The following is a 16,437-nucleotide window of genomic DNA, read 5'->3' as shown; positions in this document are numbered from 1 at the left end:
ATATATAAAATTATTATAATATAATATATATATAATTACTATATTATTATTATATTATATATAATAAAGAAAAATCCCAAACTGTGCGAAAAGAATAAATAATTATTATTCATAATAATAATAATAATAATAATACTTGTCCGAAACTGCAACCGCATTGGACTTGCACTTAACAAACGTCCTGTCTTCTCATCAAATGTAAAGTCTACCTTTGAATCCAACTTTATCTCCCTGGCGGTGGATTGTGTGAATCAATGATGAGCATCAGCATCGAGCATTTAATAAAAGAAGAAATACGCCTGCACATCGAGACTATAACTTATATAGTGCATACAACTGTGAGGCCATAAACGGCAAGATGCATGTTGTTGCATCCACTACTCCACTTGGAAACGGTAACAAAAAAAAAAAAAAATCTAGGGCAGTACATGTGATGTAATATAAATATGTGTGTTGTTATATTCGTATTATATCACCACTTTGCCCTAGATCTTGATGATCTACAGTAGACCGAACATAGCCATAAACCTTTAAATGATGTTTATAGTCATAGTGATTTACTGTATGTAACTTTGAAAGCAAAACAGTTCATACCAGCTGTGGTTTATTGCAGTGGCTTGAGCTTTTATATTAAGTGGTGTTGCAGACCCGGCCATTTGTCAACTAACGCACGTCCAAAGTACGGCGCAATGCCCAATTAGTGTCTATGCATAGCTACTATCTGTATGTCAAGCGTTTTATCAGTTTGCCAGAATTCTGAAGCACCAACAATTTAATTTTTAATCAGGCTCCCCCCCCGTGCTTTCACATTCACGGTGTGTTCATCCACTTTGGAGCAACAACCTTGTCCCCTTTTCAGGTGTTTACTCCAAACCTTCACACATGCATTGCTTTTTGGGTAGCACAAAATTTCATGCAGCATTTCTAATGGGAAGTTTCTGATACGTGAAGTGTTTGTTAAGTTTAATATTGCCTGCCGTCTATTTCAGACCTTAGGGCGCACTTAAAATCCTTTAATTTTACCAAAAGTCATAAGCGTCCTTTCTAGTATGTTTGAGTTCTCATTGTCATCTGCAACTAATCGCTAGCAGGCATCTATGTTTTTGTCATTCCGGAACTGGAACTACTTCCAGCTTTCGTGTCTAGGAATCATTTTTTCTTACTAGCCTAATTCTGCAGTCCCTCCTTAATTTGTTGTCTTTTTTTTTTGTTGTAGAAAACTACAGTATATTCAAAATGGCCTTCACTCGAATGGACCTTGCGCCTCACTTCATTTCTCTGTGTCGTCCACTGCAAAAAAGAAATGCCTCACATTTGGCAAACAAATCTGAACCCTCAGAAAATAAAACAAAATACTCACTTCTGCAACTGGAAAATGAAATGTAGGAATGGCCGAATGTGTTTACAATATGTTGTTAAAGTAGTTTTCATCAAAACTTCAACAGTATTATAATAGTGTTTCTTCTGTTTTTGCTAAGAAAACATTTTACTCAAACTCAATTGCCTTCATGTTAATAGATGCAAGGATGCTTTTGTAGTTGAGCAGCCCGGTGATTCAGTGGTTAGCGAGTCAACCTCACAGTGCAAAGGTACCGGGTTCGATTCCAGCTCCGGCCTTCCTGTGTGGAGTTTGCATGTTTTCCCCGTGCCTGCGTGGGTTTTCGACAGGTACTTCAGTTTCCTCCCACATTCCAAAAACATGCATGGCAGGCTGATTGAACACTCCAAATTGTCCTGAGGTGTGTGTGTGTGAGTGCGGCTGGTTGTTCGTCTTTGTGTGCCCTGCGATTGGCTGGCAACCGGTTCAGGGTGTCCGCCGCCTACTGCCCGAAGACAGCTGGGATAGGCTCCAGCATGCCCCGCGACCCTCGTGAAGATAAAGCGGATCAGAAAATGGATGGATGGATATAACTGACTGCTTTTGAGATCAAAATCCCAATATTGATTCTGTTATTCTTTTCATCGATGCATATTTTAAGTAGTTTAAAGTGATTTTAAATCAATTTTCAATTCATCATGACATCCCTAATTCAATTTACATGAGTGTCAATTTCCATTTTATATTATCGCATGAAGTTTGATTTCTTTGATTCAGACTATTACATAACTGATCCTCAGGTAGAGTAATGGCCCGAGACAAACCCTTTTGCTTTAATTTTGTGTGTTTTGGTTCATTAACCTCGAGTAACAAGATCACCGGGACCACAGCCAGTCAAGCGTAATGCACCGTGACGGCCACAATGTGTAAATGCGCTTGTCCGCTGGCTATCAAGGCCCGGCGTGGATCATAAAGCCTTTGATACTGTGCTCTCTCTCTCATAGCAATGTGCGGCCAAGTGCTCATTAATAATGCATGCCATGCTCTACCCACACACTTATTTATGGAGACATGAGTACACATGGATGGCCACACATAGGTGGCTGGTTAAACCGTCGCCTTGGTTTGGTGCTGTTGACCAAGGGACAGAGAAATAAAAACAGGTTGACATCTCGATGAAAGATGGACTTGTTGGATGTGTGATGAGTGTATGTACGTGTGGATGTGTGTGTGTGTGTGTGTGTGTGTGTGTGTGTGTGTGTGTGTGTGTGTGTGTGCCATTAACACATTCAACCAGTTATGTTTTTCCTCGGCCAATGCCGAAGGCAAAATTATTATGCCTAGAGGTCACTCACAAGGCAGGCAGGAGACAAAGATGCAATAAGTAGCAAGAGGTGATTGATGTTTCGAGGCGAGTTGGACTGTCTGACTCTCAATCTCATACATGCACACAAACACACACAGGCACACACACACACACACACACACACACACACACACACACACACACACACACACACACACACACACAATAAAGAGGATTTTTGCGTTTTTGTCTTGAGATACAAGCAAAAATCAGTGCTACAAGTACTTCAGATCCCCATCGTAAGATGGCGAGAGCAAACGTCATTCTACGTCCAGCCGCTATCAACTCAGATTGGTTTCTTTCCAGTGGAAGGACCATATCAGTTGGTGGCGGTAATAAACCATTGAGCTGGTTTTCAAAAAACAGGAAGCGAAAGAAAAAAACTTGAAAGACAAAACATAGCAGTGCAGTCGTGTTTTATGCATGCATTTTCTGTATGTGAAGAGCAAATGTTATGGCCGCGTAGTGTTTAGCACTATTTTTCTTAAAAACACATTACAAAGGACGGTACTGTTATTCAGGCATATTTGATTTGAAATACAAGTGATTTGAGTTCACGAGCATGTCATCATAAGTCAAAGTACCGCTGAAAACGTATGTTACCCTCCCACAGAGCCAATTTCGTTCCCATTGCTTTTTTTAAAACACACCAGACAGACACTTGGCAGGAGACGTGTTGATGAAGCGACTGTCTGCATTACTAATAAAACGACGCGGAGGTTACTTCATAGAAGGCGTCGGTCGGGATGCTGAGAGACGTGTGCTATCGGCGGCCCTCTGAATGCACAACCACATTTATGACCGTCTATCAATGACCCACTTCTGTGTTCAGAAAAAAAAAAAAAAGAGAAAGCCTCTGCAGCGTTATAGCTTTAATTATCACACTACATCCCTGCTTTTATGTTGAGATGACTTGTATAATGAAGCTTATTTTGGAGGCAGTTCAGTAGAATTTTATGTGTTACTGCTTTTACTAACTGCTAAGAGTGACGGACGAGTACTCGCACTTTCTTTTTCACATTCCATCCTTGGCATTTTATTTACATCACCAGTATTAAATAGTGTCGGCTAAAAACATCTTTGTAATTTACTGTCACAAATGTATCATGCTTGCTCCCAATTGGGGATCATTTAGCCAAATTCCCGAGGACACATCCAGCTCGGTGTGTCCCCAACGATCTGCCACTGGATCCGCAGCTTCCTGACGGGACGGACACAACAGGTGAGGCTGGAAAGAACAACATCATCAACATGCACCACTAGCACTGGAGCCCCGCAGGGATGCGTCCTCTCTCCACTGCTCTTCTCCCTCTACACAAACAATTGCACCTCAACACACCCAGCCATCAAACTCATAAAGTTCGCAGATGACACCACAGTCATCGGTCTCATCAAAGACGGTGACAAGTCTGCATACCGACAAGAAGTGGAGCAGCTGGAGCTCTGGTGCAGCCAACACAACCTAGAGCTGAACACGCTCAAGACGGTAGAGATGATGGTGGACTTCAGAAAACATCCTTCACCACAGCTGCCCCTCACACTATCCAACTGGCCTGTGTCAATCGTCGAGACCTTCAAGTTCCTGGGAATCACAGTCTCCCAGGACATCAAGTGGGAGGTCAACACCAACTCCATCCTGAAAAAGGCCCAGGAGAGGATGTACTTCCTGAGGCTGCTGAGGAAGCATGGCCTGCCACAGGAGGTGCTAAGACAGTTCTACATGGCAGTCATCGAATCAATCCTGTGCTTTTCCATCACGGTTTGGTTTGGAGCCGCAACAAAAAAGGACAAAATCCGACTGCCACGGACAGTTTGGGGATCATTTAGCCAAATTCCCGAGGACACATCCAGCTCGGTGTGTCCCCAACGATCTGCCACTGGATCCGTTGGATTTAGGAAGCTCTCCTAGCGTTCTACCCATTCTTGAGGACTTGCACACCGCAAGAACCAAGACAAGGGCACGGAAAATCCTCCTGGACGCCCCACACCCTGCCCACCGCCTTTTCCAGCTATTCCCCCCGGGCAAGCGCTACCGATCCATGCGTACCAAATCCAGCAGACATTCAAACAGCTTCTTCCCTCTAGCCATTAACTACCTAAACAGTAATCCAAATCTACCTGGATAGTGGCTCTTTGCAAATTTGCACAACCCTGTGGAACAGCATCACCGCGATAATCATTGCAGCTCCAGCTCTGTACTCATTTGAACCACTGTCACTGATCTGTATTCCACAGCACCAGACACTTTAAATCGCTCAAGGACACCTGCATAATTGCACACTTGTTGTACCACAAATACTGCTACTGGTCACTTTAAAATGGTGCAATGATTTTCTGCACCAACTGTACAACTGTTATAGTATCGTATTTTACCACTGATCACTTTAGCTCTGCTTGATACTTTGCACATTGTCTCACAGCTGTCATTGGGTGGTACGACCGCACAACGGTACCCTTACATTCCGAATGTCTTTCCATACTTATTTGTCATGCTCTTAATTATGATGATACGAGTGCAGCCCGTACTACCGGAGACAAATTCCTTGTGTGTTCTACATACTTGGCCAATAAAGATGATTCTGATTCTGATTCTGATCCTTGCCATCTAGGCTCATTTAGGCAAAGTCCGACACCGATAAATTACAATGTTAACTTCTGTTATGATTCAATGTGAAATAAGGTAACAGTCACCTCTGGCACTTGGGGCTATTGCATTTGTATTTCACTTCCACTAAAATATTAATTTGGCTTCAGATGCAGTCGAAAAGTAAGTGTTAACCATCCTAGATGCTTCTTTTCTTCCCTACTGTGAGTCTTTCATCGTAATTGAGTATAATGTTTATTTATTTGCAGGCGAACGCTAGCTGCTGAGGATTATTACAACATGGAGGAGTGCGACGGCTTTCTCTTAGGGCACAATGGCGCTTATTTATCACAGGAAAAAGCAAACAACCCCATTCAGTGTCCCTTGGGACCGTGAACGCTCAGCCAGTCAAACAATTCAACATATGATTCAGTTAATTAGAAGCCAGATGGCATTGCTTGAGACTGAAAACGGGATATTCGGGGAAATAAGACATTAAGCATGTCGAGATATTTGTTGAAAATCATTGAATAGATGTAATTATGAACGTGATACAAACCAATTTAAATTGACGTCATTAGAGCCCCCTACCAAGGAAGTGACAACAGTTATTTCTTTCGTCTAAATATTGTTTTTAAACACTTTATGAATATTTATTGTACAATGGTAGGCGTGCTTCTACCTCGGAACATTGCAATGGACGACAGCGGAAAAACTGAAGCAGGCTTTGCAGCATGTACATAAATTAAAAGGTTTTTGTCAAAAACAGAACCCTTTTTTTGTTGTTGTTCATCTGAAGGGAATTTCGGTGGAATACAGTCTCCAGAGGTGCAAGTGATTGATAAAATATCTAGAAACATGTTTTAATCCGACAGCACCGTGTCCGACTGGTTAGCACATCCGCCTCACAGTAGAGAAGTCCAGGGTTCGAATCCGGGCTCCGCCCTTTCTGCGTGGAGTTTGCATGTTGTCCCCGTACCTTAGTATGCTTTTTCCGGGTCCTCCGCCTTCCAAAAACATGCACCATTGAGCAGCCTAAATTGTCCCAAACTGTGATTGTGAGTATGAATGGTTATTTGTCTATGGGTGCCTTGCAATATGCTGGCAACTAGTTCATGACGTACTCCATTTACTGCCCGTGGGAAAGTGCCATTGTCAGTGCAATATGTCATTTTGCAAACAGTAGGGATCGTTGGTAAAGATGTCGGCATGTGCAAGCCAGTGTTACACTTCTACACAGATGCTTACTTGGTGCAGTGCGTCCAGTCTTACCTCCAAGGCTGTTGACCTCTTGCGCAACAGTTGTTCAATGTTCATGGCCGCTCTGGCCACCAGCTCCTCGGCGTCATTCTGCTCCACACTATAGAGGTGCTTGTTCCTTAAGAAAATCTGCACACGTGCGCGCGCACACACACACACACACACACACACACACACACACACACACACACACACACACACACACACACACACACACACACACGCACACACACACACTGTCATGTCTGTGTGTTTGTTTTTTCAGCAGCAGCTGGAGGGAAGGGCGTTTCCCTCCAGCAGGCCCACCTGTTCCGCATTTACCAATCAAGCCTGCCATGTATTTAAGGACTGCCAAGATACTTATTCTCTTGTTGGATTATTGACCTTGCTCACTGTTGCGCTTCAAGTGTTGTATTCTAGATCTTGTGTTACCTTTCATAGTCGCTCTCGTTTTGTCATTGAACTTTGTATTTTCGTTCTTACTTTTTATGCATCTTGATCTTTGGTTTTGTGTGGTTGGACTTGTGATATTTTGTTTGTGTATTCACAGTGTTTTCTTGTAACTTGCCTTTGCAAGCGATTTTTGTTTTATGCATTGTTTTTTTTTTCTGTGCTCCTTGTGACCAGTGATTTCAATTTGTACTTTGTTGGTGCACTTTTTTGCATTGTTTTTGGCATTGCACTTTGAGCCTGCATTTTTGGAATACAAAACATTATTCAGTTCAGTTCAGAACCTGACAGACATACACACACACACGTACACTTTTGTGTACACTGTCAGAATCTCAAAGTTGACTCCATTTGAGATGAAATTAAAACTCTAAATATCACTATAACACCCCCCTCGCCACCCCACCCTCCCCAAAAAAACTGTCACTCTAACCAAAAGGGCAAACGCCCTGTTCACTGGGACATGAAATGGCATTGTATTGAAAAATGTTTTACAGTTACAAATGGATTCTAAATTGGTTGTTTTTTGTGCTCTGAGAAATGGGGGTTACATCAAGGACACCTAAAATCAGAATATTTTTGCCTTAAGCATTTTTTGTCAAATAGTGGATCATATATGGTTTTAACACTTCTATGCTTAGGCCCTAAGTAGCCAAGTTTAGACAGCTTTGTATATTGGCCAACTATCATCTGAGAAATGTCACCAGGATATGCAAATATTTGGTGAACAATAAACCACCCTGAACAGCCATTTTGTTGCCACATACAAAGCAATTTCAATAAGATCAAAGCACCACAGTGATCAGGTGCTAACTATCCATCATTGGCTTGGTCTTACCTGGGTGAGACTCTTGCCTGCTGTGGCGGTGTCGGCCAGAGTGATGAGTTCTTTCTGCATCTGATCAACCCATTCTTTAATCCTGCCATACAGGAGACAGACACACACACACACACACACACACACACACACACACACACACACACACACACACACACACACACAGGGACCAAGTTAAGCCACTTCAGAGGCAACATCACGAGTGCAATTAAACTGTCAATCACGTTAGCCCAGTCGGCGACAGGCGAGCTCCTCAATCATGAGACATCAAGAGTTTCATCGGGGGAGGTGTTGCCAAACAGATTGGCCGATACAATTGAAAGGACCGGAGTCTAACAGCTCTTCCATAATGTTTGTAAACAATAGGCACTCGGGTTCACATTATACATTCACTATTACATCTATTTCAATAGTCCCAAACCAGTGTTTGTATCATCTATTACTTTATTTTATTCTCTATTAAAAGCAAAACCAACATGAAATTTAGTTAATGTTTGACCAGCTATCAGCTAGCTAAAATGTTAGCTTGCATATGTGGGTTTTGTCGAAACTAATGAGGGTTAGACATCACCATTCATGTTTGAGTGGAAAGCCTCGCTTGTTGCTTTGCATCGAAAACATAATTCTTACATCCAAATGACATCATATTTGGTGCTCCCTTCATCACTGCTCGGGTTTTGGTGATGCCCAAACCACTGTGTAAGTGTGCATCATAGTAGATTGGGTTTCCTGCACACCAAGGTTTCGGACGAGGTCTTTGGTTTTCAAAGACGGTGAATCCAAGTGTTTACTAAAATGCATCCTCTTTTTTTTTAATTGCAAAAACAACAACCTTGGTTTTGTTTTTGGTTGAATTGAAGGACATGCTATTTCTCCAAATACTCATTTGTTTTAGACAGCAACAACTGTTGTCATTTGGGGTTACTGCTCAATATAACTGGGTATCATCTGCCATGATAGTCACCATTAGAGTTCTGAACAATTTTACCCAAGTGTAAGCATATACAGGACGAATAAAATTGTCAAAGAACTGACCCTTGAGGGACGCCATTTGCCATGACCGTTCAATCAGACTAAATACTCCCAAATGGCACCAGATAACTCCTCTCCTACAAGTAGGATCTGAACCATTTTATGACTGTTCCATTTAAAACTACTCAATTTTCGAACCTGTACACCAGTACATGATGAGCTGCCGTCTCAAACGGTGCACTGAGATCCAACAAGACTAAAACTGACACCTTTCCTGAGTCAATGTTCAACCTTGTATCATTTATCACTTTAATAAGACCTTATTCTGTACTGTGATGAGGATGAAAACCTGATTGTAAACTGGCACAATGTCCATTTAGAGTTAAGAAATGGCTGCATTAAGGAGAGATTTGAGATGGGTCTCTACTTTGCTCAAAGCGAAGCAACCAGCGTTGTCTTTTTTTATGTCTTTATGGCAGCTACTTTCAGGGGTTTAAGGAAGCTCTGTTGACTGAAGTGGGCAATTGATTATTAGGGTTTGTTTACTAGTGGCGCAATCAGCGCTTATACCACCCGCAAGTATGTGTGACTTGTTGGAGAAAAGGTCTATTAAGTTGTCAATCATGCCAGTCCCTGTATAGGCAATGGCAAGCGGCTCAATTGTGAGACATCAAAACAAACAAGAGATTCATTGGATGAAGCGTCGCCAAACAGGTCAGTCAATCTGATTGAAAGGACCAGCGTTCAATAGTGTCATCAGGCGATTTCCGGAGAAGCGGCCAAATGGGCTTGATGTCAGTGATGATGATTGTGATGTGAGTGAGCGAACCAGGAAAGGGAAAGGTAAGACTCATGTGCTTGTCTATAAGAGCCCTATGGACATCATATCTGAAAGGCGTGAAAAATAGACCTTTAATCCATGATGTTACACATCATTCTGGGTGGCAAAAGACAAAAACACTTATGTGGGTGGCAAAAGTAAACACTTATGTGTCATTTGACCAAGGCAGACTGATTGAGAAAGAAGAATAAATGGCTTCATTGATGACTATTGTCATCCTTTCATCCGCGATAGTTTGAATGTGGAAAGTGTCATCTGAAAAGATGGTACACAAAGTAAATTGTTTCCAAGGGATATGGAACGGCAAGCATGATCGCTATGTCGACGAGTTGATTAAAGAAATGGTTGATTCAGAAATTGATGTGGAGGAAATTCTGACATGCTTAACATCATTGAGAGAGGGGCTGGAAATAACTTAGGTCGCTTGCATTAATGCAACTCCAAACACAAAACACTTTTTGTCATTTCTGCCACCCAGAAGTACCCCGGCCCCTATTGTTCACAAACATTATAAAACATTTCTCGAATATAGCACCAGCACTGCACCACGTGGTTGCATGTTAGGATCGTAAAACAATCCGAACCACCATCTCGCAAAACTGCAAAGAAAAAGTCTCGACATAAAAGTCAGACTTTAGTATGATTACCGGTACTCACAAACAAGCAATCAATGTAGATATGATCATTTAGATGAATATATATATATTCGTCGAATATATATATATTCATCTAAATGAATATCAGCATTATCGAATATTATTCGATAATGCTGATCGCCATCTTTGGAAACAAAAATAAACAGACAGAATCTAAATAATCCACCAAGTAAAATGATATAATGTCCGTACATTATGCTCTGATTGCTGAGCATTTGCCGAAGCTGCACAACACCCCAAATGTACATCACACCATACACGGCAGAGTAAGCATGGAAAAACCAATATGCTCACCCACAGGATATTTCCGAGTGAGCGTAATGGCCGTTGTGGATGACCAATATATCAGTCTGGCTCCATGCAGCTGAGCAGGCTGCAAAGTGTACAACAGGACCAAGAGGCCAGAAGTGAAATGTTTTCACGGACAGCGATTCATGATATGTAGAAAATATACAGAGCACCAATGGTGAGAAAGAGGAAACCATTTTGATCGTAGCAGTAGAATCACAAAGTAAAATTGTTTAGGGGGGAAGCGCGTCTATTGGGAACAAATTGCAGTGCAAAACAGCTGCTTGCCTTTAATTCCCAAAGCCAGATGGTTATGAACAAGCACTGCAGACTGAGCAGAATGGTCTGCCTTATGAAAAAAAATGTATATTCTGTACGGGAGATGTGCAGCCACAGCACATTTTGTGATGCCCACTATTTAATTCCATTTTATATGCTGACTGTGTTAGAAAGGCTGTGAGGACCTGGCTGGTGACTGCGCATTAAACCATCCATCCATCTATTATCTGAACCGCTTTATCCTCACGAGCGTCGCGGGCATGCTGAAGCCTGTCCCAGCTGTCTTTGGGCAAAAGGTAGCGTACACCCTGAACTGGCTGCCAGCCAATCGCAGGACAGAAACGAACAACCATTCACACACACACTCACACTGAGGGACAATTAGAGTGTTCCATTAACCTAGCGTGCAAAATTTTTGGGAATGTGGGAGGAAACCGGACTACGCAGGCATGGGGCGAACATGCAAGCTCCGCACAGGAAGGCCGGAGCCCCAAATCAAACCCTTGACCTCCGTACTGTACTGTGAGGCGAACATGTTTTAACCAAATTTAAAACTTACCAGCAGAAATGTAGATGACCATAATGTATAAAGTCATGCAAAAGTGGGTTTATATAGCCTGCTACGAGTGCTGTAGCACTCTAAATTTGGAAGGTGAGCATTTTCTCGAACCTAACACTTGTATGTACATTTTGGGACCCAATTTTCCAAGATTTCAGTCCGTAAAACACAGTTGACATATGAACAAGTAATACTGTAGCTTGTCTAAAAGGAGTATGGTATGCAAATACGAAAACACAAATACAGTAAATATTGTCTGAGCTTCGCGTCTCCCAAAGTCCTGCGCCTCTGACTTTTGCCGAATTGAGACAGTCTGCAGATGATTAAAATTCGATTCTGCTTTTAATTCAATCCGAAAAAGAGAATAACAACATCCAAGGTTTGCAATGCAAAGATATAAGGCGCAATAACTATGACAACTGATTTAATCCGTCACTAGAAGGACAGGCTCACATTACCAAACGAAAAAAAAAAATGTTGAAAGTGTGAATATGTAGTGGCTCAGCAATATTGTTTAAGTTGACTGGACATGGTTAACTCTAACGATAACTTCTCTCGACTTGGTTGAAATTTACTGCACCCTCGACATGACTTGGTGTTTGCCGTAGTAACCAAGGCGTCATGATCAAAGAAACTTATTGTTGGGATTGTATTATTTAAATTAGATGCCGAATGACATCACACGGTACATAACGGTTTGCTCGCAGGTATCTTACAAAAGATTTCCTTGGATGTTTCATTTCATTCTTGATGGGTGGGCTATTTCTACACAAGCCATTAAAAAATAAATTTTCCTTAATATGGCCCTTTTAAAAGGCAAGGGCATTTTGGGAAATGGCTGTAAACACACACACACACACACACACACACACTGTGTGACACATTTCAGGGCCTTACAGTGGGTACAGCATGGCAACAAGACTTCCTCTTAGCTGCGGCATATTTTTGGGATCCCCGATTTGGTTAAATTATTCCTACCTGTGTAGATCTCTTTTATGCTCCCGAGTGTGCTGATTGTGAATGTCAAATTAGCATTTGAGAGCCGCACAATTAGTCATATTCCCAGTTTGTATGTCAATGCGGAGTGGAATGAGGACTTGTTGGACTGCAAAAAGCTGTACAGTGAAGACAGTTCTGTGTTACACACTTGACGTTTCCAAGGAAGTGGACACCTCTCCAGTGTTCTATTAATAAACTTACTCCCTTAAATCATGTATTTCCAACATCCACTTGACTAACATCCTGCTGCAGTTAGGTGGGTGTGTCAGAATCTTAGACGTGAGAATCGTCCTGAAAGAAACGTGTGTAAGGAAATGACCTAAACACCCGCGGGAGAATATACCCCGAAGTGACTCAGTAACTTGCAATAATTGTCTACTTTTTTGCAGAGGATAAAGAATATATGCCTTTGAGTTTTATATTGTCCGTCCATGTGTGCTTCTCCTCTCATTTTGTATTAGCATGAAACTATGTGGAATTGCTTTAAGAACAACTAAATTGGTGTTTGAAATATGCAACACAGACTTCAAGTCGATTTCAGTGTTTGTTTTTTTGTTTTGTTTTGTTTTGCAGATGTTAACTTCATCATGGTAGACAAGTGGCTAACATGTCTACTTCACAGTTCTGAGTTTCTGGGTTTGCTCCACAAGTAAGCATTCACAATCACACCTAAAAACAAATTTGAGTCTATTATGAACCATACATGATTCGGAAATTGTGAGTAACCATGAGTACCCTGAGCTGGGATTCACAAAATTGTGAGGCAGACATCCTTACCACTTAAATATGTCGTAGAATGTTTTTCTTCTGTCATTTCTAATGTTTCGAAATCTGAACAAAGCCAACCTTTGATTTTTGACCTGAGAGATTCCAACTGCATCACTGTAATTTTAAGCAACACAAGCACTGGGCTACTATATGTGTGCATAGACAAAACCTTTTGTAGTGCCGCAATCCAGAGGAAGAATTTTCAATTTTCAACCCACCCTTTACTGGATCTCCTATTACGTTGCGGACGGTCTTTCCTTGGGTACAGGTCAGCTAGGGGTTAGCTGCTGCTGATTTCAACCAGCAGCACAAATGCTACTGATATAAATTTCTGAATAACAGTATCATGTTATTGCATTTCATTAGGTGAAGCAAAGAGACGCAAGGTGTAGATGATTAAGAAGTATTCAGAAATGCATAAAAAGTATGAAAATAATTGCTGTTAAGCTGGGGCGTATTCTTTGTGTGTTTTGATTAGTCCAGCCTATGGTACAACCGCAGCACACAATTGAACACAGGCGCACTAAAGACAAGTGGGTCAGACACATCGTTGTTGTTTTTCGCACGAAGAGCAAATGGGGGCAAACAGGAGGAAACAATGCACCACAAGCAAGAGACAGATGTTGTGATACCAGCGTCACCTTGGGGGGGATAATGAGCTGGCCAATAAAGGGTGGCCCTCACCATCAAACGTTTACTCCAAGCTAACCCACATTTGACGGCAAGCCAAAAAAAAAAAACCCAAATCTTCACAATTTAGCATCGCCCATCTGTCTGGTATACCTGCTTCTTATCTGGGTGTATTTCATATAAGGGAGTTGGCTCAGCACGAGCCCTGGAATTTGTCCCAAATTCTTGCCGATGTTAACACGACAAATGCACTTAAAGGAAAATTAAAACAACCCAAATTGATTAGATATTTTATTCAGATTTGTTCTATTGCATTCAGTGTTTATTAAAGTTTTTTTATCACGCTGCTCAAAGGTGAATGTGTGGTGTGGGATCGTGTGCAATCTAATAATTGGTCCATTTTTCTTCAACGAGGCATCCATTTCTGCAAATGTTTACCTTGACCTTAGAACTGAATATGTGGCACCACAACTGAATGACCTTCAACCAACCATCATTTTTCAGCAAGATGCTGCACCACCACATTGGGGGCTGCATGTTCGTGGGTTCCTCAATCAAACATTTCCAGACCGATGGATTGGAAAGGATGGGCCAATTCCTTGGCCGCCATGTTCACCAGATATCACTCCCCTGGACTTCTTTCTATGGGGCTATGTTAAAGATATCGTGTATCGAACAAAGATAAGGGACATTACTGACCTAGAAAAGGATTACTGATGCCATTGCCACAATTGATGAGGCTATGCTACAGCGAACATGGCAAGAAATCGAGGACCGTCTTGATGTGCTTCGTGCAACTAATGGTGCCCATGTAGAAGTGTATTAAAAGAGGTTAAAAAAAAGCTTTAATAAACGCTGAATACAATAGAAAATGTTTGTAGCAATTAACATTACGTAATGCTATATACTAATATATATATATATATATAGAGAGAGAGAGAGAGAGAGAGAGAGAGAGAGATATATATATATATATATATATATACTATATTGACCTTAAATTACCGTATACGTACAATTGACCTTTACCTTGGCAATGATTCTTATATATACTACTAAAAGTAGGCCGTGTACCACGTTCCACACTTTGATCACTGCTTGAGATGCGTACTGAAATCAAGTTTCGCGTGATATTAAGGTGTATTTTTTTTAAGTTATAGAAGTTTTTTTTAAGTTTAAGTTATACTTGCCATAGAAGGGGAGATGTGGAACAATTGGTTTCACATCATTTTGATTGATTAAAATATACTCGTTATTGTAAAACAAATGGATTCCTCCGCTCTAATATTTTCCATACCTTTTAGAGAGGACATTGCAGCTTGTATAAGTTGCTCACATAAGCATCACTGAATAATTAAAAACAATATTTATTTATATAAAACAAATTAAGCTCTTTCTTTATGTGTGATACTTTCTGCAGTGTGGAAATAGAACTCCACAATGTCACTATAAGAGATCATTTGGGAGCAGGTAGGCGATCCAAAGTTATCTCACCTGGGAAAAAGTCAAGGCTTTTATCAGCAGCAATCTAACAAGCTATATAACGATCATCACATAAAACATCCGTCTGTCAAACGCAATTTCATCCCAGTAGTAACAAGTTAGGGAAAATGCCATTTAAACGGTAATGAATTACAATGATCCATCGTTATCGTCGTTTTTGGTTATCTTTATTGTTATTATTTTGGAGAGCATATGCGTAAAACATTGCGTGTGTAATGCACCCCCATGAGGGTCCAGTGATTTCTAGCAATCAATCAAATATTATACGTTATGTGTACGGTATGAAAGCACAGCACAAAGCCATGATCCATTTTATAATACTGTAGCATATCATATTGAATACAGTACAAGTGTGCGTCCAGTCAGTCCCACTGAGTTGAGCTGCACAGCAAACAAGTTGAAGAACAACTTGATGATTGAGACACGCGCGCACGTACACAAAAGGTGGGTGACATCCTGCAAGCCCACGCGCGCATATTGATTTCACAGACAGACAACCCACGCCACCCGAGCGCCTCATAAAAACAAATCAAGAGCGTGTTCGCAGGAGGGCTCCGTTGAAGACAAGACAAGAGAAAGGGAAAGAGCCGATCAATTGGATTAAATACTTACAGGAGCTGGGAGGGGAACTGGGAAGCCCGCGACGCACTCAGGAGGAGCAGGACCTGGAACGCCCAGACGTGCGCCCTGCAGGTATCCATTGGAAAACGATGTGGTGGGTGGGAGGTGGAGATGGGTGGGGGCGGAATGTAGCGTTCCCCGCCGCTGTTGAATGAGCGAGAGCGGCGGCGTGACGCTGCGTCTGCCTCCCGGTGCCTCAGTGCTCGCTGCTGGAAAGCTTTAACGCTTCTAAGCTGATCAGAGGGACAACAGATTGCACCGACAGGACAGGTAGCGCCGGAGCTCCTCCTCCTCCCGATGGATGAACGGCTCCCTCCATCTCTCTCTGTCTCTCCGTCTCTCCCTCTCGCTCTCTATCTCTCTTTCTCTCTCTCTCTCTCTCTCTCTCCTTCTCTCTCTCTCTCTCTCTCTGTCCTCTCTCTCTCTCTTTCTCCCTCCTCCCTCTCTCTCTTTCCTCTCTCTCTCTCTCTCTCTCTCTCTCTCTCTCTCTCTCTCTCTCTCCCCC

At 41.9% G+C, this 16,437-nt stretch overlaps 1 protein-coding gene and 1 long non-coding RNA gene across 5 annotated transcripts in view; both read right to left on the bottom strand.

Annotated features, from left to right (window-relative positions):
• LOC109526842 (uncharacterized) overlaps positions 1-3,936 on the bottom strand; it is an 11,244-nt gene extending 7,308 nt beyond the window's left edge. The window contains exons 1-2 of the long non-coding RNA XR_002170421.1: positions 3,836-3,936; positions 868-874 (exon numbers count right to left, since the gene is read on the bottom strand). This is a non-coding gene — a long non-coding RNA (uncharacterized LOC109526842). The remainder of the gene's footprint in view (positions 1-867; positions 875-3,835) is intronic.
• The window catches only part of LOC109526841 (voltage-dependent calcium channel subunit alpha-2/delta-1), a 76,856-nt gene extending 60,600 nt beyond the window's left edge, over positions 1-16,256 (bottom strand). For all 4 annotated transcript variants that reach the window (XM_019888402.1, XM_019888405.1, XM_019888401.1 and 1 more), the window contains exons 1-3: positions 15,924-16,256; positions 7,817-7,898; positions 6,541-6,657 (exon numbers count right to left, since the gene is read on the bottom strand). In XM_019888402.1, coding sequence (XP_019743961.1) covers positions 6,541-6,657; positions 7,817-7,898; positions 15,924-16,012 — 288 coding nt within the window. In that variant the 5' untranslated portion in view covers positions 16,013-16,256. The remainder of the gene's footprint in view (positions 1-6,540; positions 6,658-7,816; positions 7,899-15,923) is intronic.
• Between the last annotated feature and the right edge of the window lie 181 nt (positions 16,257-16,437).

The sequence above is a fragment of the Hippocampus comes genome, unplaced genomic scaffold (assembly GCF_001891065.2).
Source record: "Hippocampus comes isolate QL1 unplaced genomic scaffold, H_comes_QL1_v1.1 scaffold112, whole genome shotgun sequence".
Taxonomy (NCBI): Eukaryota; Metazoa; Chordata; class Actinopteri; order Syngnathiformes; family Syngnathidae; genus Hippocampus; species Hippocampus comes.
Note: the sequence above shows the minus strand (reverse complement) of the source record. Positions and strands in the feature narration are given on the sequence as shown.